A 22,310-nucleotide genomic window follows, 5' to 3' on the forward strand; every position below is an offset into this window, starting at 1 on the left:
CCCCGTGATCAGCACCCTCACTTCGCAGCTTCCCCGGGCGGCACGGCTGTGTTGTCCTAGCTCTGAAAGGCACCGGATGACGGAGCTTCTCACTGACCTTGACCGAATTCTCCTAGATTTGTGCCCCTGGCTTTTAAGAGCAGGGACTCTGGGCATCTGCTGAAGCAGAACGGGAGCTAAACGGAACGCCTGGTTTTACTCGGGGCTGGGAGTTCTCCAGGGGCGCGGACACCACAGGTACCGCCAGGGCCCCTGGGAACAAGGTGTGGGGCCCGTTTCTGGGCTCTGAAGCGGAAATGAAAGGCAAAGGAAGGGCGCTCTGCTCTGCCTCAGATTTCCCAGCAGGGCTGTGTTTTGAAGAAAATGCGGTTCTCTTTGCGGGGGAAATACCCAATGTCGGGGGACCGAGGCACGGCTGGTGAGGGCTCCCGGTCCTCGCCGGTCACTTGCGAGGCTGCTGGATGTGCTGGGTTCTCGGGGACGCGTGCTTCTCCATGGAGGCGTGGGGCTTCTGGTGAGCCACCTGGGCGGCCGCCGGGGGGAAGTCTTTGTCGCCCTGTGGGGAGACAGAACACACGGTTCATCGACATCGAATCGGGGCACGACCCCCATCCTCCCACCCCTGCAGATCGGGTGATGAAATGGGGGCCTGTGGGCAGGCAGAGGCCTGTCTCGTGGGACTGGGGGGTCCTGAAGCTTTCTGGGGACCTAAAGGGTCACCACGGCCCACATACCACCCAGAAGGTGAGAATGTTAGCTGTCTCTGGCCCCCCGCCACGAGGTCGGTCCCCAGGCGGCTCACGGGGCACTAAAGGTGCTGGCGGCTTTCCTCTGCTGGAGTGGTTCCTGCAAGCTTTTGAACTGGGGATGAGACAGAAGGAAACGCAGGGTCTTAAACTCCGATTTGCCGCCACAGCTGTGAGTGGGTGCTGGTTTGGAAGGGAACACACAGGGCAGGGCCTGACTCGACCGCTGAGTCTCAGAGAGGGTACCCAGCTGTTTTCAGGGTGTTGCACATGTGATAGGGCTGGGGCCTGGCCTGCCCTGGGTGGGCTGGAGCCATGGCTGAGCAACAGGCCATGGTTGACTTTGGACTTGTGTCCACATCTAATTTTCTCACATATAGTAGATGTGCCACCTGTCTGTCCCAGAGTCTCTGGATGGCCGTGGTGAGCCGTCCCTGGCAATGGCATTTTCTTTACACATCATACGCTAAGTGCTCATGTGTACTGCGAGCCACAGAACCATGGACGGTACTAGTGAGCCATCCCTGAAATGGAAGTTTGCTGGTGGTGGGGGTCTGCATTAGAGCACAGTGCTGGGTCTCTCCAGGAGAGGGGGCTCCTGAAATGTAGAGAGAATGACTGAAACCCAGGACTCTAGTCCAGGGCTCAGCAAACATCTGCGGTGCGCCAGACAGTAAGTATCTTAGGCTCTGCGGGTCACACTCTCTGCCTCAACTATTCAGCCCAGCATGAAAGTGGCCACAGGCAGTGCAGGATGGGCGTGGCCATGTGCCACGTAAACTTCATCCTGGACACTGAAATTTGAATTACATATAATTTTCACACGTCACAACAGAGAGTTCTTACGAGTTTTTCAACTGTTTAAAAAATGTAAAAACATTCTCGGCTCACGGGTCACCCAGAGCCACGTGGCCTGTGGGCGGCCCTCTGAGCCCTGGGCGTTTACAGAGATGAGGGAGGGGTGCGGGGGCAGAGGCAGCAGCTCCCGCTCACGCCGTGTGGCCCTCGTTGTCACCGTTCACAAATTCCTCACTACACCCTCCGCGGACATGAGATGGCAAAGTGCCACGGGCCCCGGCCAGAACGGGGTTAAGCAGAGACAGAAGGAACCAGGAGGCACGTGCCGAGGCCCCGTGGGGTGGAACGGATGGCTCTTACCCGGGCGATGACACCGGAGATGAACACGGTCGGTTTGGGCGGGCTGCGGGACAAGGAGAGAGGGTTTAGTGGAACGACCCACGGACCGGCAGGAAGGGCTGGTTTTAGGGGAGGGTGACAAGCGGCGGTAGAGGAGGGAGGAGGGAGCTGGAAGCAGACCCTCTGCCTCTGTATTGTTTTGCCACAGTGACTACCTGGCCGCTGGGCCGGGACACACGTGGGGCCCTCCTGCTCCTGGGCTGAGCTCAGGCGAAGCGGGAGAGAGGAAAACAGATTGAGCAAACAGCAGGCGAGCTGCCGAAATCCCGTTTTGCTTCTGTTTTTCTGGTTCATCCTTAAATTGTAAACACGGGCCAGCCCAGGGCTTCGGTTTCAGATTTTGAACACAGGAGCTTCTGAAGCAGGAAAACAGGGTCACACTGGGTGACCTTGGTGACTCCGGCTAAGGAGAGTCCTGCCCTCGTGGCTCCCAGCAGCTTCTACCGGGTGAGACCCTAGGGCCAGCATAAAGCTCCTGGACCCTGTGGGACCCAGTAGTAAAAATGTAAGGTCCTTGCGAAGCTACGGTCACTTTTTAACACATTAAATCATACTGCGCTCACCTACACTGTCACCAAAACTGAGGAGACAGATTACAGGACCAAAGTGATGTGCGTTCATTGCTGAGAAGTGGACAAACCAAAACATGTCAGAAGCGCTGTGATTCTGCCACCTGGAGACGAGCAGCTGGCACTCTGCTGTCCTTCCCGTCACCCTTCCTGTGGGCAGGCAGACGCGCTGCATAGTTTTCTAATTTCTCTTCCTTACAGAAAGTCACATTGCTCCGTCGTGTGCCTTCTGCACGTAGGACACGGTGCGCTTACTCCAGGTTATTCTATGCTCCTGTATTCTTAAATGGCTGCGCGTGTCACCGCTTTAAAACATCAGAACACGTCGCCAGTAGCACACAGGTGCGCACACTCTTGAGTGGCTCGAGCAGAGGTCAGGTGACCTGGGAGCGACTACAGGTGAGTCCAGCAGCGAGTGCGATGGGCAGTCTTGTTTCAGGAGTCCTGCTGGGCAGAGCGAGCGGAATGCATCCCGTGAGCTGCCCGGCCCCTCCCGTCCGCTCTGCTGCTGGGCCCGTCGGAGGAAACTGCTCATCTTAGCTGTGCGCTGCTGCAGGCAGAGGGCCCAGGGTTCAGCGCGCCCACTGTTTACACCGTAGAGTTTAGCGCAAACACCCGAAACCCTCCCCACGTGACCTGTTACTCCACGAGACTTAGAAACTTCAAGGCTTCCTGCACAGCACAGACGTGTCCCCACACGAGCATGATCTGGTTCGGCTTCCTGCGTGTGGTTAGCTGACTTAGATTTTCCCTCTTCACTGGAAATGCGGTTTGGCCACGGGATCGGCAGCAGCACAGGTGAGTAAGCTCAGCTCGGGTGTGAACCCCTCCCTAGGCCGTTTGCATTCGTTTGGACCCCCTCACGTCCTGTAGCGACTCCCCACGCCACCCGTGGGCCCGGCCTCCAGGGCGCTCACCGCCACGGGTTCTGCATCCAAGGCTCGGGAACCGTGTTCTGGATTCTAACATTCTATAAATGTTTGGGAAAGGAATATGGAAATGGTAGCACAAAAGTAACTTGAAGGTTCCTTTAAAAATCTACACAGAGCCTGAAGGAGGGATGATTTGTTTCTGATAACAAATTATGCAGCATCACCTTCCAATGAGGCCCGGCCACCTACGTACCAGGAGCTGGCGCCTCCACTTGCCACGCGTCTTACGACCTAAGTAAGTCAAGGCGGAAACAGAAACGCCCCCTCCCCGCAGCAAGAACCTGAAGACAAAGCCCACCACAGGGAGCGAATGTCGTCAGAACCAACACACATACAGGAGACCAGCTCCTCTGCTCCGGGGACGCCCGAAAGGTGGCCAGAAGCTCAGGTCATATTATGTTATATATGTATTTATAGATATGCATACAAATATGTACCGTCTCTGTGTGTGTGTGTGTGTGTGTGTGTATTCAATGTAGTGTTGAAAAGAAGATAAGCAGAAAGTTAAAATCACTTCTGTTACTGTCTGTATCTCACACACACACACACACACACACACACACACACACACCGAAGCACAGAACTGGACTATAGAAAATCATAACGGAATTGGATCATGCTCCGAGGAAGGGGAGCGTCTGGCTCCCAGGAGAGGTGGCCCTGTCGCAGGCAGAGCGCGGGCCTGCAGTGGCCACCCTGGTGCTTTGCTCCCAGCACCTGTTCCCTTGCGTGTGTGCACAAAGGGTCTCCGGCCTTGAAGCCCCGGCGTGCGGTCCCCACGTCCCCCCGCTGGCCTCCCCGGCCTCAGAGGCGTCTCAGAGGTGAGCCTTCACACTCCGGCCCGGGGTGTCTCCTACTTTAGACAGGATGAGGGTGGGTCCTAGGTCTACGTCTTGGGAAATGCATGTGTGAGTTGTTATAAGAGGTCACAGCGACCTTGCTCCAGTCCCAGCATCAGAAAATACGAGCGAAAGCTGCAGCCTGGCTTCTGGAGTCTGTCGCCCAGGAGCGGGTATGATAACTTCCCTGGCGCTCACTTTAGCGTCTCCCTTTCAAACGAGCTTCTCGAGGAGACTCACAGCATGGCTGCTGAAAGACTCTGGGGCTAACAGAGACCCCCTCCCCTGCCAGTCCCGGCTCACTCCCTAAGGTGACGGGGACCGGTGCACGGCCGGGTCTGCATGGCGCATGAGGACGGCTCTCCTCCCTAACCTGACTCGCAGAGGCCCTCCGCTCCGACCTGGCCGTACCGGAGCTGTTGGTTTTGAGGGCTTGCTGGACTCTGCTCATCAAGGCCCAGCGCATCAGAGAAAAGCCTGTGGACTCGAGGAAACAACTGTGCTTCCCATGACAGCGGGGGCGATGGCTGGAGGTGGGCTGGGGGTCGGGGGCCGGCAAACCGGGTGCTTTACGGCACGCTCTGCACCAAGGGTGAGGTGGGGGTTTCTGAAATATTACACCTGGAGTCTATGAAGCATTGCCTGGCTGGGGGCGAGCTCCCAGAGAGGAGAGCTCCCGGAGCAGTGGCCTTCCAGCGGCTGTCTATGCCCCAGGTGGTCCCTTGGCAAAGAAACATAGAAATGGTAAATAATCAAAAAATTATAGAAGTCAATATTCAATTTTATATTTTCACAAATATTAAAAATAAGTAAATACTAAACAAGAATTAAGTTCCAGTATCCTTGCTTCTGGCATATGTCTTAAAGCTGTATGTTATCAGTGTGTGTCACATCACACTTTTACTGATGGGGCACACAGCCAAGACTCCTCGGCTGCGGGTCCAACACCACCGGGCCCACCGGGGTCTCCAGGAAGCCGCTGAGGCCACCAACCCCGTGTCCTGGCCCCGGCAGGCCCTATTCTTCCTGCCGGGTGTGGTGTTTGTGACTCGGCCAGGTCAAAGGGACTCAGGGCAGAAAGGGCGCTCAGGATGTGACCATCCCATGTGTGCACCCTGAAAGGGACGATTCTGGGCTGAGGGGCAGAGGCGGTAGGCTGGCTTCAGTCAGAGTAGACTTTTGGGGCACAACCAGAGCGGGGCGCGTTCAGTCCCATTAACCTGGGGCAAAGGCGGGAGGTCGCAGACTTTACCCACCTACCGTCCTCCGATGCCTCCACCTGTTGGGACCGATAAGAAGTGAACGAGGAAAAAGGCCTGAAGATCCGCACATCTGAGGAGAGGTTCTTGTTGGAAGATTGCACTTTTTAAAAAAACAACAACAAAGAATTGTGCTGTTCGTTTAAAGTCTTATCCGGGCCGGAGAGGAGACTGGCCTGCATCAGCTCTGGTAAACAAGCCCTAAGACAGCGTCCCAGCTCCCCGCTTGCTCCCAAGTTTGCTTCAAAACCTCAGCTTAGCTCAGCAACTCATTTTTCAAAAGAGTTTATTTACCTTCTAAGCTATTTTTATTGTGCAACTCGGTGCCCTTAAGTACATTCGCAGTGTTACACATTTCCAGAACTTTTACATCGCTCTTGACAGAAACTCTGTGCCTAGTAAACAATAACTCCCATCTCTCCCTTTCCCTAAACCCTGGTAACTGCTGTTCTAAGAACCGAACTAGCCCAGTACCTGCCTCACCTAAGTGGAATTACACATTATGTGTCCTTTGTGTGTCTTGCTTATTTCACTCACTCAGCATAATATCGTCAAGGTTTGCCCACGCTGCAGCATGCGACAGGACTTCCTTGCTTTTTAAAGGCTGAATAATATTCCACTGTAGGGATGGACCACATTGTGTTTATCCTCCTGTCTGTTGATGGACAGGTGCTTGGGTTTTGTCTGCCTTTTCACCGCTGTGATTAATGATGCTATGGACACTGGTGTACACGTGTCTGTTTGACTCTGCCTTCGATGCTCTCATGTGGACACTCGGAAACGGAATTGCTGGGTCGTATGGTGATTCTATGTTAAATTCGAGGAACCACCAAACTGATTTCCACAGGAGTCCCACCATTTTAGATTCCCACCAGTAACGCACAGGGTCCAACGTCTCACGCCCTCACCAACACTTGTTATTTTCTGTTTTTCTTGTTTTTGATAGTAGTCATCCTAATGTGTGTTAAGTGATATCTCATCGTAGTTCAGATTTAGCAAATTATTTTAAGAACGAGCCTCTTCGTATCGAGGAATAATGAGTATCGGTCTGTACTCATCATTCATTCAAGGTCTTTCTGACATACAATTCCCCCGTACCCCCCGCAGCCTTCCTCTCTCCTGGAAAACTGAAAAGGCCGTAATCGACAGAAAGGACGTGTGGCCCCACCCGTGAAGATGACAGGAAGCTGGCCTCTTGTATCTAACGGCGACATCTATTTTCACACGGCCTGTTGCTGGCCGAGCGCGTCTTGCAGTGTGGGTTTTCAGCGGGCCTGGCCGAAGGGCCCCTGAACTCCGTGCCTATTTCATCTACAATTAATAGCATCTCAAATTCGTAAACATTTATTGCATTTACGTGGTAAAAACACTCTAAAGTCCTTGAGCTACGGTGGCTTAAACAAAAATTCACAAACGAGAGACCCCAGTAAAGCGTCAGCCTGCAAAGCGGTGTTTGCGAAAACACGCTATTTTAAATTCCATGCAAAGCATAACCTACATTTCCAAGATCGTAGAAACTGTGATCGCAGCTTTGAGGATTTATTTAATCTGATGAAAATCACTGACAGATGTTGTGGTAGAGATGCAACATTACTTTTTCTCTGGAAACAGAGATAGTGGAAAATATCACCTTTGCCCTCCTAACATCCTCAGGCCTCTCTAGTTTTTAAAAATCACACTTGTTTAAAATTAAGAGAATTTTAAGTGAGGCGGAAATAGCGGGGATTTGGCCCAGGTGAAACTTCGGATCCGGCGCAGCTTCTGCACAGCTGGCCTACGTGGCCCCGAAGGTCTGCAGCACGTGGCTTTCCGGAGTTCACCTGCTAAGACCCATGTCAAAGTCTGAATAGGCTCATTCATTTTGAACAAAAGTGCCCTATTATTTATGTTATACATTTCCTGGACGGATGAAGTTTTTGCCTTATTGTATTCCAGATGGACAGAGTAAAATACCAGAAAATGCTTGGTGACCACGTGACCCTGAGGAACACAGCCGACCTCCAGACAAGTTTGACGTCCCATCCTTAAATGAAAGTCCTCAGGGCTGAGAAATAAAACTCGTATTTTTAAAACTTCCCCGAATTCTAACAGCAATTACTGTTAGAATAAATGTTAATATATTTTATTCAACTCAATGTATCCAAAATACTGCCAGTCCAACAGGTAATCAATAGAAAAATTATTGAAATTATAGTACTTAACATTTGTGAGTGTGTCCTAAGGCTTCGAGACCTGGATTGGCAGTGCAGGTCCCAGGGGGACAGAGGTGACGTTTCCTGCCCAGATCCCCCCCACGTGGCCATGGGTAGCACTGAGTTATCCAGAAAAGTCTACACTGGGACCTGGGTGGCTGTCATCACGAGACACTCTCCCTGCTCCTGGTATGAGAGCATGAGAGTGCTCAAAAAGGGATTTTTCTCCCCAAATCTCCGTAAAAGTCTGAGGCGCCTGGGGGGCAGGGAAGGGCGCTCTCATCGACATCTGGGACCAGAAAGCTGTGTCGCTGTCTCGATTTCATTTTCTGAGAAGCAGCTTACAGTTCCGTGAGAAGGGGCTGTCGCCATGCGTGACCATGTTAGCGCCCAGCTAACCTGCCGCCCATCACGCAGGGCGCTGTGGGGCCCCCACACCACACAGCCTTTTGGGGTATCTGTGCACAAGCAAAAGGGTTACGCCGATCCCCTCAAATCCAACTGCACTAACAGAAACAGTGTACCCCCTCCACCAATGGGCTGACGGTGGGGGGCTTCCCTGAGTCTCCAGGAGCTACGCTGTGGTCACCCACACACCTTGGCTATGCTGATGCCCACCTCCCCCACTCCCTCCCTGCAGCCAGAGAGAGAGAGGAGCGGCACGGCCACTGTCCTTGGGGAACCCATGCAGCCTGGGAGCCAGTCGGGGGTGGAGTGTGGGATCACAGACGGGATCGGAGCCGGGAAGGGAGGAGCAGGGGCTCTCCTAGAACGTGCTTGGGGCCTAATTCACAGAGCGGAGTCAATGCAGACCCCAGAAAGGTGACGTGTGTGTGCGTGCACACATGCACACGTGTGCGACGGGAAGAGGGACAGGATGCCAGGGCGCGGTGAGCGGAAGGGGCACGACTCTGCTTCGCTTTTGATAGCACAGAGTTAGGGAGGTCTAACGATGACAGGGGTGGGTGATGCGGGGTGTGGTCCAGCTCGCACGGCTGATGCCCGGGAAAAGCCAGCCATCTTCTCGTCTGCCCTCCCTGAAAGAAGAGAGCCTTCATGGCAGCCTAGAATCAGACTTTCCTCTAAGCCTCGGTTTTGCGTTTTCATGGAGTTTACAGAAAACTATATTCCCACCTGGAGTGATTTTAAATACATTTCCTCGTAAATAGATGGAGGACGAATCCTTTCTAGCCATTTTAGTTCTTGAAATAGCTTTCTGGCTTGGTGTTAATTTATTTGGGTTATTAATTTTCTAGACACCAAAATAATAATTAGCGTGGCTGGTGACCAGAGGGGAACATCTCACTTGACTGCATCCAGACATTTCTTTGCAATGTCATTCTTCACGATTTGACAGTCAAGGTTGTTTGTCTTCCTCAGTTTATTTCAGGAGCTGAGAACTTGACCAGGAGATGGCACTGCTGGTCCTTTTCGCTGGTGGCTCTTAGAGCAGCAAAGCTTAGGGCGAGCTAACTGGGAGATGATGTCCCCTGTGGGCAAGGGCTATTGGCACCTCAGGACAAGTGTGTCCCCTTCTCTCTAAGGAATAAGTAATTGTCCAGCGAGTCTGACTAAATGTAAATAAAACACAACTCGAGTGCTTCCCATCCTCAATCTGAGAGAATAATCTGGAATCCGATGCCCTCTAGATTTGGTGTATGGAGTTTATGGTATTTTTTTAAAAGGGCAGGATGAGCAAAGGTACTCTTAGGGGAGAACGTCTGAACTCGTGTTCAAACTGGTCTGGTACCACTTTGTTTTCAGCGAGGGGAGCGAGGTTCAGGGTCAGCAATGGCTTTCTCTGTTCCCTTATTCAGACCTGCGCCTCTGAGGGTGCCATGACCTCAGGACAAAACCTTACCTCAGCCTGTTCGGGTCTGCCCTAGAGATGAGAGTGCCAGGTCTTCCCGTGGGAGGATGCTCCTTCTGGGCTTCCAAAGACTCCTCTCTACAGGACATTCTGCCCACGGATATGAGAGGCTGTTGACCCAGATGTCAGCACTTGACAGGCATGCTTATTTAGGCAGAGAAGGCTGACAAACACCGAGTGTGTGGGATGGGTGAGTGTGGCTCACACGTAAACGGTGTGTCCCGTGACATTCTGCCCACGGATATGAGAGGCTGTGGACCCAGATGTCAGCACTTGACACGCATGCTTATTTAGGCAGAGAAGGCTGACACCCAAACGCCGAGTGTGTGGGACGGGTGAGTGTGGCTCACACGTAAACGGTGTGTCCCACCGTCCCACCGACGCGCAAATGTATAGTGAAAGCTACCGACGGTTCTGGCCGGTCCTGGGCGCCTTCCCTCCCCCACCAGACACGCCTCCAGGTGGCTACTAACTCTATGCTCAGTACTCCGCATACAGGAGGATCGCATCACGTGACGCACGGCTTTTCCCTGCCCCTTCTTCCCTCTGTTCTTACGCGTTCTCCCTCCCTCCCTGGATGCAAAGAAGAGACACACAGTAAGTGTTCTCATTACCTAGCGTGCAGCTTGTGGATTTCAGACACAGGGGCCATCTCAGGCCAGTGAGAGTGCCTACATTCACCCCAACACAGAGCAGTCACCGCCTCCGATGAGAGAAAGCCAGGCTGCGCTCCCTGACAGCGCGTGGGTGAACTGAGCGAGCACCTGCGCGGTTTGGAAAACCCACCTGGTTCTGCCTCCACGTCTATGGAGCTCAGAGCAGATTCAGACGCCCAGAGGAAAGCCATGTAACGAGCGTGTGAGGACTGGGCTTTGCAAACAAACAGCTCTGGGTTCGAGTCTCAGTCCGGATGAGCAGCCTCTCTGAGCCTATGTCCACCTGTAACCTGGGAACGATCCCTATTTCACAGAGCAGTTGGGAGTCCAAATTAAACAATGTATACACCGTGCTTAGAATACTGCCTCCACTGACCAATCACGTGTCGTGGTAATAAGTACTGAATTAATTGCCTATATCATGACAGTGCAGAAGTTGCTATTTTGTCTTCTCAAGTATAATTTATGAATTCTATTCTTTTTTAAAAGATTAGAGAATTCTAGGGTTCCTTAGCACTCCTTTGGAGAATGACAGGGTGTCCACCTTAAGCCTCCTCATCCCTGTTCTAACAGCATGAGGTACCAGGGGCAGGATCTGAGGGCATTCAAGGGAGAGAAGGTGCTGCAGTACCAGGGAATTTGAACCCCTGCCCACCCCAATGCCAGCAAACTGCGTTGGGCAAGAAAACCGGCAGCCTCCTTGATGTTGCTAAATGTTCCAGAAAATATATTTTTTAGGAAAAATACAGGTTATCATTACAGGCAAGGGATCGGCTTTAAAATTAAAAAAAAAAAAAAAAATCGTACGTGTGTGTATTTTAGCACATGGCAATGCGGAAGATACTGCAGAGAAAAAGCAACAGAGAAGCCAGCCGGCGGGTCAGCTCCGCAGCCGCACTGCTGGGAGACGCAGGTGCGCCAGCTCCGAGCACCTGAATCGGGGTCCCGGGCTCGGTCACAAAGGCACGGGGACCACCTAGGAAGCGCCTGTTCACAATCCGCTCCTGACAGCAGGGGACCCTCCGTTCTCCTGCACGGCCCGAGGACACTTTGTATAAACATCGCTCGATCCGTGTAACTGTCGCATGTATTAAAAAGTCTAAATGCCACTTCATTTCAGTAAGTAATATTTGCACTTAAAACTATCCCATCTTTGATTCTGAACACTTCTTTTAGCTTCTCCCTTTTGAATTTCAGTGACGGGGAAGTGCCAATGAATAGTTAATGCTGATCAGACAGGTGCTAAACATCAGAGTCTTTATTACCTATTTCGTCAAACCAGATCGAGTAGGCGGTCTTCAGGGTCAAGGGTCATGTTTTACAACGGTATAATTTTGGGGAGGAAGGTGTCCATGGTTCAAAGTACACAGTATGTATTTTCTAGAGGATACATATTACAGCTTTAAAAAAGGAAAATGACCTTATAAGTAGGAAAAACATCTGACAACTGTTAATAGAATTCCTATTAGAAAGAAGCACACACTGATATTAAATCAGATTAGAGACACCAAAAACTTATCTAGTCTGGGTCTACTTCCTTCTCTGGAAGTACAGGCGGTTGACCTCGAATGAGACCAGCCATGGATGGTTTTGTGGAGGATCCGGCAATAAAAGAGGAGAGATACCAGATTTAACTCGCTCTTAGGAGACTTTCGGCTGAGTCCCTCTCAGTTAGGGAGCTCCGCACGGCCTGGGGGAACTAAACACAGCTCAGGTTAAAGTCAAGTACGTGCAGTGATGGACAAGAACGCCTGGATTTCTCTATTGCTGGATTCACCAGCAATTATGTCCTTACCCCACCCTCCAAACTCATGGCGGGGAGGGATCTGGTGAGCTGTCCTTCCCCCAGCCAGGAGTGATCATCTGCCCTCCTCAGCGGGCCCAGCTATTCCAGGAGAGTGACAGGAAGTGTGAGCGAGCGTGGCCACACTTCAGAGGAGCACGGGCGCCCCCACGGTTGACGGCGTCGGTGAATTACCACGACCGACGTGAACGGTTTAGAATGCCAAGTAACGCTGGGGGTGAGGAGGAGTTTCCCCCTTTACCACCTGCTGGCCCTGCGGGGGAGGGAGGTTTTCGATTGGAAGAGGAGACCATTTCAGCTGAAGAGCCGATCCTAGTTGGAAGGCTTGACCTGACACAGCTGAGACCTGCACAGCAGGTCTGCATATGTGGACTGCTGCACGTCAACTCTGTGCCTGTGCATCAAATAAATAGTAGGGACCCGGTGTGACCCACAGATGGGAACCTGACTTCCTAGAGCCCGACCGTGTGAGGGCGCTGGGCAACGCGGGGCGGCCTGGGGTTCAAGACAGGTGTGACCTCCTTGCTAATGAACCTGGGCCCTTGTTTCTCTGGTCATGTGCTACAGGTCAGATCATTCTCCTGCTTTGCATTTTGTTATCCAGAATGAGAACTTACTGCCTGACAAATAGAAGTCCTCGTGTGAACAAGGGGAGAGAACACTTGAAACCAGAACTATTTACAGAAAATCCGTGCCACGTGGACCCTGCTTTGGAGCAGTGGATGTAGATCGCCTATGTCTGCACAGTTCCATCACCTAGGTTAATGCATCTGACGATCAAACTGTCACCTTGGAAACCAGAGCGAAGGAACCTAAGGAATGGCGACACTTGGGAACCTAAAAAGGTTCGGTCATGGAGTCTGCCGGGGCAGGGGCTGCACGGTCGCCCTTTGCCATGAGGCTTTCTCGAGGAAACCAAGAGCGCAGTATTCCAAATGAGGTACGTGAACAAAGCACCTGGATACAAATCGTTCACATTTCTGCTGCTCGTTCCCGAGAGGCAGGCGGAGATGGAGAGGGAGCGCTCCCTGGAACACTGTCTGAAAAGGAGTTCTGTCGTGTAAAGAACCCTGAAGAATTCTTCTTAAGCTCAAGGTGCAATCTGTTGCTTTTCCTCAGCATTTGCCCCCAAAATGTGCTGATCTGAATAAAAAGAAAAACAAGCATCTTTATGGTTTGGTAGCAGGGCTGTGACAAAGTCCTAAAACGAGGACTGGTGACAGAGTACACACATTTTCTGCACTGCAATCTTCAAAATTCACTGCGATGGCAGATGGCACCGTGTTTGTCTTCCTCTCCTTTTCTGGGGCGGGGGGACGTGGAAGCAGCCCGTCCCCGCTGCCTCCCCTCTGACCAGCTATCCCGAGGTGCCACGTGTGCCTGACTCCCTGGGGACCATCTGGGCTTCGGCTTCCGTCCCTGTGTAATTCCTAACAGTGCTTCCTTTCACTCTTCAAAGCATACCAGTTTAAACACGTCACCGAGGCACTCCAGGCTGAGACACAGGATTCTAGACGATCCTCACCGCTCTGAGTTCCACCTTGCGTGGAAGAAACGCTAGTATTTCCTCTGCCTGAAGGGCCTTAAGCTCAGCCACTAATAAACAGCTCAAAGGCAGCTCACACGCAGCTCGTCTTCCCGTTGCTTTCCCCGACCCTGTGGCCTGAACTGACTTTCCCAGCTGCGTTCCCACAAGAACTTATCACAGCATTGCGTAGGCTCTTGCAGGCCTAGCTCCCTTTCAAGGTCAAGGACGATGGTGGAATTTGTGTCCCCAGCACCTGGCACAGTGTCTGGTGCACAGAGAGGCTCGATAAGTGCCATCAGCACGGAATGATGTTGCCGGCACGGTCTGTGCGGGGAGTGAATCAAGCCGGGTGGTCGGCCGGGGCCGTCTGCGGCTCCGTCTTAGGCATGCACACAGCTCGTCGTGAACAGAGAGCCTTACAGGCCTGCAAGGAGTGAGCAGCAACACGTGGTTTGATTTTCGTTACCTACCAGTCTGGCTGGGCCGGATGTGCTGGAGAGAGAACCCGGATCTCCCAAGCAAACGGGCTCTTCCTCCAGCGTCTGCCAGACTGACCTTCAAGACTAGCAAACAGTTTTTCTCCCGATTAAGAGAGACGTCAGGCTAAGAGGTATTCAGTTCATCTCAAGTCGAACTTGACCTCGAGTTAAATCCTAAATGATAACGAAGATGCTGGGGGCACAAAGAAGAGAGGGAGGGAGGAGGTAAATGCCTTATTCAGACCACTCTCGAGAGTCTGAATGAACAAATTTAGCAGGAGATAATCCATCCAACCTCCACTATGTAATTCCCGGCAGCTGCCACAAGGGCAGAGTTCTTTGCAGGACTCCTGCCATATTTCCCTAAAAATCCGAAGCGGTTCAAAAAGTACAGATGACCAGACTGAGGCCCAGGCGAAAGGCAGCCAACCTGGTAAAGAAACTGGCATCTCTTATATAATGTGACTTCACTCATGACAAAAAAAAAACAAACAAACAAACCCCGAAAAACAAAACGAAAAACCTAACTGCAAAAAAGACCACAATGTCCAAGGCACTTCACTTCCTCCAGAGCTTGGAGAAGACACAGATCACGCAGTCGCTCTCCCCACCCTCCACACGGACGGTTTCCCACGGTTTGCCTCTTCAGCTGGATTCTCAAATACCTGAAGGATCCAGGTCTTCACTTGCAAACGTTCTTCTCCTTACCTGTGGCCACCCAACTCCTGGGTTTGATCACTTGCAAGTATTAGGGAACGGGGTCTGTTCCCATCGACTTCCATTATCACGAGCCCCTACGAGCATGAGCGAGGTACAGGGCAGGCCACATCTCACAAAGACTGCCTCGAAAGCAGGTGGTCACTTGTTCGGATGTAGGATTCATCTCCCCTTAGATATTAATAAATCTTAGGTCCCTCTACTGCTTCATACTCCATGTAACCCACTGCAGGACACCAAATACTAATGGCCCAAGGCTCAGGGCTGGCTGGTTTCCGCAGCTGTGGCAGCGCTGGGCGTGGGCAGGGGAGGTGAGTGCCGGCCTCCGGGTGGGCTGGTCAGACCTGGTGTGTGTCAGGTACTTCACACTTAGGAACAGTCGTGAGGATTCTGTTTTAGAATTCAGGAGGCATCACCGAGAGAGTGGCCCAGTGAAGTTAGCTCTAGAAGACTCTTTTCCCTAACAATTAAGAGAAATATCTTAGGATCCATAAGGGATGAGTAAATTATTAAACTCTTAAGACACTGCTGTAAATATGCAGTGTTAATTCAATAATTCATAATGGACTGGTACAACGGCATGCTAAGGCTCATAAAACACCGCGGGCTTTTGGCGGTAGCTGGCTTCCCAGGGTGCGTGCCAACTGCTTCTTTACCCGGTAGCCTGGGTGCGGGGTACCAGGAGCCTTCTCCCTGGCTGGCCTCCAAGGAGCCCTGGGGGAGGAGGGAGCAGGGCCCTGCCATGTGAGGGGCCTTCCCCCACCCACCGGCCGGCCTGGCCCAGGGCCAGGCACTGGCTTATTTCTGAGAGGTGTGTGTAGGGTGTGTCTGCAGCACCCACGAGGCCTCTCGCCATGTGGGCACCAGGACAGTGATGCGCATTCACGGGAGTGAGAACTCTGGAGCCAGTGGGGGGCCTTCGCCTCCACGTGTGCCTCGTGCCTCGGGGTTTCCGTTATAGCCTCTGATCTCCTACTCGGGGCTCTTGGGGTCAGTCAGGTTTCAGAATTCAGATTTTCTCAAATTTTATAAAGGCATAAATCATGTACAATGAACACCCCTGAAGGGGCCTGGGGCAGCACTGCATGTTCAAACCCGTTAATATTTTCGACAGCAAAATTCATGGAGATTACACTAAGCAGGATAAATAAGGACTACAAATAACCTCAGATGAGTCCAATTTTTGCCAGCGTTTGGGTTTTAGCGTGAAAATATGAAAACCTTTGCAGGTTTCCAAGCCCTCTGGACTGGACGGCTTGCCCTGGGGACACTTGGGCACTTTCCGCTTCCTGCCACCTCTGTGGCTCTGAATGCCACTGCCTCTGCCTCCCAGAAAGAAATGGATGTGGACTGGCAAGGGCAAGAAGGCGTGCCTCTGGGATTACACGAAGCAGCTGGGGTCAGCTCTGCACCTTTATCTGTGCAGAGCAGAACTGGATTCACACATTTAGGCAAAACCTCTGGCAGGGTAGATAAAACAGAGGCGAACAGGGTACTTCTCAGCCTTTCCGGGTTGGGAGAGCTGTGTTCTAAGAGCTGCAACAAATACTTGCAGACCTTCCCCTGATCCCAGAGCCTGTTCCCTCAGGTTCCAGTGACCTTGTCCGTGAGGTCTACAGGGCAGGTGGCACATGTCCACAGTGGCCTCCTCTTATGCAGATAGAAGCAGCTTAGTGACAGAGGAGGCCACGTCACCTCTGGACATGGGGCTGGAAATGCAGCCAGGACAGAAAACTGGATCCTCAAATTCTCTGGCACATGGTTCTTCTTACACCTGCCACACGCACGACCCTCAGGACTGTGGTCCAAGGTACGCTCTGCCCTGCAACGTGGTTTGAGCAACCTCAGTCAGCTGGGTTTTGGAAACACTGCTTCCCGTCCCCTCTCCCTGCAGACTTAAACGCCCCGTAGTGTATCAGGGCCTCGAGCAGTCTCAGGGAAACCAGTTTAACTTCATTTAACCCGCTTCCTAAAGGCATCTGGATACAGAAGCGTTTGGCAAGAACGTCCAGCAGCATCGGCACTCTGGGACGCCGACTGAAGGCAGTTTCAACTGTGCTCCAGATTTCACATGGAGCTGAAAGCAGCTTATCCATTTGGAAAGTGTTTTCCCTTGAAAGCTGAGAGCGAAACCATGATGACTTCTGAGACCCGTGTCTGCGGAGCCCATGTCTCCATTCTCCTCCTTCTCCTCTACCTCCGCCAGTCACCTCGGCGCCACTGCGCCCACAGCCTGTGCTCGCTGCGCGGCTGTCTGAGCAAGGCCAGGCCCTGGCTCGCACTCCAGCCGCCTTGTCATCTAGAGATGATGAAATCCTTGGTTAGGTGGGAGAGTTGGACCAAGTGTCCATGATGATACAGTAGTTCCATGAGCCATAACAAAGGGACGTTCACTTGGGCAATCACTGCCCTTAAAATCTTGTGAGGTCCCGAGAAACAAAGCATTTCTGAAGCGTCATGAGGTGGGGCGGGAAAGTAGCCATAGCAACCTCTAAGCTCCGGCCTGGGGACTGAGCTCAGCTCCTAAGCGTCATTCTATGACGAGAGGAGCTTTCCACTTACAGAATGTTATGGTTACTTTTAGCTCTAGGTTTTTGACTGTAAAACGATGGCAATGAAGAGTGATAATGGACATAGTCTAATAAAAGCTAATATTTTTCTCTTACTCTGTGCCAGGAACTAGTCTAGGTGCTACAGCTGCATTAACTCATGTAATCTTCCCAACAGCCTGACCAGGTACATACTACCATCAGTTACAATTTATGGATGGGGACAGTGAGGCACAGAGAGGTTTAGTAAGCTGCCTAAGGCCACACAGCTAGTAAGAGGAGAACCACGATCCAAAACCAAACCCTGGGCCCCCAAGAGCAGCTGGTGCATTTCAAAGTCCAAAGGTCAAAATACTTTATGGTCTTTGTAGCTATGGCACAGTTTTGTGAATTTTCCCAAATGTTGGTTGGTTTATAAGAAAATCAGAAACAGACAAGACTTAAGACTAACTCACTTGACTGATCAATGACCAGGAAGAATTTCATGTAACAGTTTGTGAGACAAAATTATGATGATTTTTTTTTTTTAAATCAAGGATACACTTTTACTAACTTAGAAACAGGACTGAGGGGCATAAGATGCTCATCCGAACTTGTTATACTAAGTTGCACCTAAGAGGTTGACAGGCAGGTGCGTGCAAATCCTACCCTACACTGTAGGTCAGAGGACGGGTGTGGAGGAAGGAGGTAAGGCTCTGACGTTGAGAGGGCCACGTGCTGGGGAACCCAGGTACACGCAGAGTATTCTGGTCCTTGCTTGGCAACAATGCAAACCAGCCCGTCTTCTCATACCCATGTGACCTTGGCCGAGTGATTTCTCTTTTCTTCACCTGAATGCCGACAACTAAGTTGCAAGGGGCGCAGGCCAAGTCCAAAACTCACATGAGAAGTCAGAGGCTTTGGCCTTAAAGAGAAGCCATGTCTGTCTGCGAGGAGCCGGCCGGTCAGCAGGTGTCTGAGACAGGGGGGCCCACTGTGAAACGAGGAGCTGGTGGAAGGCCTACGCTTCAGCAAAGGGCTGCTACGGGGCGGACAGGGCCCTGTGGGAGAATGCACAGCAGCATCGGCACATCAGCGAGGTTCGGCTGAGCTCTGGAAGACGAGCTGAGCAAGGGCAGCTGTCTGTCCAGCGGAGGTTCCGAATCAGACGAGCACCAGACACACAGCGGGGCAGGGCCAAGGGCAGTTTCTGTCGCCCCACCAGTAGCACACTGGGTTACGTCTCAACGATTCAAAGTTTAATACTCAAGATACTTAACGCAGAACCCATCGAGGGGAGGTGGGACGCTGGGGGCACCACGCACCGGCGGCGCCAGCCCCACTCACAGTCCGTCCTCCACGAATTGCACCAGTCTGGCGCTGTCACTATCTCCAAGGGACTCCGACTGTGATTCAGTCCCCAGAGCTGGACACTGCCCTGAGAGCCGAATCAGCCTTCAGCAGTGCAAAGGCATCGCATGGACGCCGCCCACAGGCACACGGCTGACCGCCAGCCGGCAGGCGGGTCACGACGGGCGCTGCCAGCACCGAGAGGACTCGGGGGCAGGCGAGGCCAAATTACAATTTAAGGGGGAAAGCTTAATCCTAAATTACTGATTCTTCTCTACTCTGCAGCTGCTTAAAATGTTTTCTATCAGACGGCTCTTGGGTCATTTAACATTGTGACCCACCATGTGCACAGACACACACGGGCATGCCTAAAACACACAATTCCGACTCTTACAGCCTGGGATGCACGCTAAGATTTTCTGCTTGATCCTATTCCATTAAAAAAATACTGACCCAACTCTGACCCACCGATGGGCCATCACCTGCAGTTTGGAAAATAGTTTACTCTGAAGCAATGACGGACTCTCCTGAGCCTGCGCTTCCCCCACGACCGTAGACAAGGCGTGCACGTCACCTTATGGTTATGCAGGTAAACTCCTGCAGTTCAGGTTGGCTGCAGGACGGATCTGGCGACACGCAGCTGAGGCTCTGACCACGATCGAATGTCCTCTCACTAGACATGAAGGACACTTGGAGGGCGGCGTCTGTCTGTTATCAGGTAAATACTTTTTCCAATGGTGTAAAACCTCATTTAATTGAATTTCACTAATTCGAAGTTTATGTTCATTAAGAGAAAGGTCAGACAGAGACGCGGCATAAACAAGATGGTAGGAAGTATATTAAAACCCCCTAAGAAAATAAGCTTTTGGGAAGAAAACCAAAATACCCTACGATGAAAATAATACACAAGTAATTCTTACTTATGCATTAAATTGTGTCTCTATGAGGAATTTGACTGCCAACACTCTAATTAGACAAGCCTGAGTCATAGTAATGCCACAAAAGTAACAGCCTTTATAAGTATTTTACAGTTTGGGATTTTATAAAGCATATCACGCTACCACTCACTAGAATGAAGACAATTCGGTAAAGTCCTACTGCCCGAGTCTAAACTTTCTAAGCGCTTTTAGGTTTGCCGTTCAGCCTATGTACACGCGTTCCTTTAAAAAGCGAGGCCAGTTACGTGGGGTAGCATACAGCAGACAAAAAAGTCCCATTTCACAGGATTCCACAACAGTCGAGTGTCACTTGCCCGGGGTACAGGACCCATGTGGAAGGTACTCCCAGAGAAGACCGAGGCGAGCGGTAACGGGCTGAAGAACTTCCATACTCGGGAAGGCAGCACGTCTACCTCTCGCCCACGTGTCCATAAGCCCCCGCCGCACCGCGCAGTTGGCTGCAAACGAGTCTGGCAAGTGCCGGTTACACGGGGTCGTAGGCAGGGCCTTGCTGGCCAGGTGACAGGCTAGGGTGCACTAGCAACTCCCCGGAGGGGACCACAGGAGGACACTCGCCCGGCTGCTCTGACCGTGGGACTTCTTTTATCAGACCGTATTTCATAAGACCGGCATGCGGGGAGGCAGGCTTGAAATGGCTCCCACGTCTCACAATGGCATTGAAAATGTGACTAATGTAAAATAAACTGACATTTAGCTACTTGTAACACGTCCCAGGAGAGGCCTTCAGAAGGGAAGAGTGGTTGTCTGAGCCAAACGAAATTCATCAATGTCTCTCTCGGATTCTTCAGGGTGGAGGCTCAACGTGGGGTCCCCACATGGCAGCCTCGGTTCACCCAGGAACTGGCTGGACAGGCATTCTGGGGCCACCCCAAAAACTTCATGGTGGGCTGGCAATCCGCATTTCACCCACCCCAGGAGATGCTGAGGTGAAATCAAGGCTGAGAACCAGGCTGTGTTCTAAGGTCACAGAGCTCATGGGGACAGGGGCAGCCCTAGGTCTAGTCACCTCCCCGTTCTGAAGCAAATTAGGGAAAAAACACTACCGCATGCTGACGTGACTCAGACAGACACAGAAAGTTTTAATCTGTGTTCTCCCTCTCGCTCTCCCTCTCTCTCTCCCTCTCTCTCTCCCTCTCAATGACTCAGACAGACATAGAAACAATTTTAATCTGCGTTCTCCCTCTCTCTCTCCCTCTCTCTCTCTGAATGTGAAACCCATCCCCCTTCCCTTCCCAGGCCCATCTAGAACAACTCAGTCCCGAGGCCATAGGTGGAGCGGAGCCAGCTGGTGTTCCCTGAGTGCCCGCTACTGGCCAAGCACTGTGCAGAAGCCTTAACCAGCCTTCATCACGTGAAATCCCCTGAAGAACATATTACGGCCCTATCTCCAGGACGGGAAACTGAGGCTCCGGGCCTCACTGTGTACAAAGCTGGTCTGCGTTCACCCCGTGAGGGGTTATGTCTTACCCCCGTTTTATACTAAGAAGTCCAGGCTCTGAGGATTTAAGTGTTTCTGCGATCGCATGGGCCCCAGATCACAAAACTGGAACTGAACCTGGTTTCTGCCCCCAACTCTTGGCTCCTAGCACCCCCCCCACCCCCGCTACTGCCGGGGTGAGGTGAGGCCGGACACCCTAAGCTGCTGTCCCTCCAGCCAGCGGCAGCCTCGGCGTGTTCCAGAGGGGAGCAGACCCCTCACTGGGGTGCTGACTAAGGCACGAAGACGACAGGCTCTCTAGTGACTGGTGAGTGGACAAGGCAGAGGCCCGAGGGCTGAGGGTCGGGGAAACGCTCACCACGGGAGGGGAACGCTCACCAGTCTGCCCCGCGGGGAAAGGGGGATTAGGGCTGGGGGCGCCGCAGACCTGCAGTCGAATCCCGTTCCCTAAGCTGCGGTTCTCTGCGCACTGAAGATGCACGTGGGGTTTAGAGCCGTGAGAATCACGCCGGGATCCAGACGCTTCAAACGCTGTCTGACGTGATGCAGGTTCAAGAGTAAAACCGACAGACGAGTTCACACGTGTGTGTTTTGATACCGCGAGGCTCTAAGGAGATAAGGGTGAGGGTTCTTAACCCAAGGGGCCCCAAGATAGAAATGAGGGCACTCATGACCTAGGCGAGGAGAAAACGCACAAACACTACACCTTTATTTTCACTGATCCTAACTAATATTAAGCATTCTCTCTCCTTAGGAATTCTGTGTAGGACCGTGTTAGCAGCACGCATAACTCAGAGCACCTGAGCGTTGTGGCAGGCAGCTCGAAATACTGTTTCCGCTCATCACTGTTTCAAAGGGACAGCAGTGATTAGGCCTGTCCTGAAGTCTTGTTATTAAAGCTTTAAAGAAAAAAATGTATCATAATTTAACGTTTGGATAACTGAATTTCATACTTCTTACGGCAAGAAAAGCTGCACCATGAGTATAGAAAAGTGAAATCAGGAAAAATAGAAAGGAGAAAAATTCAAAAGCATTTGGGAAATGAAACACAGACACACAGACTGAAGGACCTCCTGGTGGGGATTAGGGGTCTCCCATGTAGGTGCTTCCTTTATTCCAGCCTCAAATGTGGCTGTAAACTTTCCATCCACCCCCGCAGAGAAGGGGATCACCTCCCTGGACGATTGATGAGCTGCTATTTTTAGTGGACAGAGAGGGAGGCCCCAACCCATCAAATGCCACAGAGG

The 22,310-nt window shown here is 52.0% G+C and overlaps 1 protein-coding gene across 1 annotated transcript in view; it reads right to left on the reverse strand.

The window, feature by feature from the left end:
- Window positions 1-300: 300 nt before the first annotated feature.
- The window catches only part of DAP (death associated protein), a 194,302-nt gene continuing 172,292 nt past the window's right edge, over window positions 301-22,310 (reverse strand). The window contains exons 4-5 of the mRNA XM_015592466.2: window positions 1,905-1,947; window positions 301-556 (exon numbers count right to left, since the gene is read on the reverse strand). Coding sequence (XP_015447952.2) covers window positions 443-556; window positions 1,905-1,947 — 157 coding nt within the window. The 3' untranslated portion in view covers window positions 301-442. The remainder of the gene's footprint in view (window positions 557-1,904; window positions 1,948-22,310) is intronic.

This window comes from Pteropus alecto, unplaced genomic scaffold (genome assembly GCF_000325575.1).
Source record: "Pteropus alecto unplaced genomic scaffold, ASM32557v1 scaffold66, whole genome shotgun sequence".
Taxonomy (NCBI): domain Eukaryota; kingdom Metazoa; phylum Chordata; class Mammalia; order Chiroptera; family Pteropodidae; genus Pteropus; species Pteropus alecto.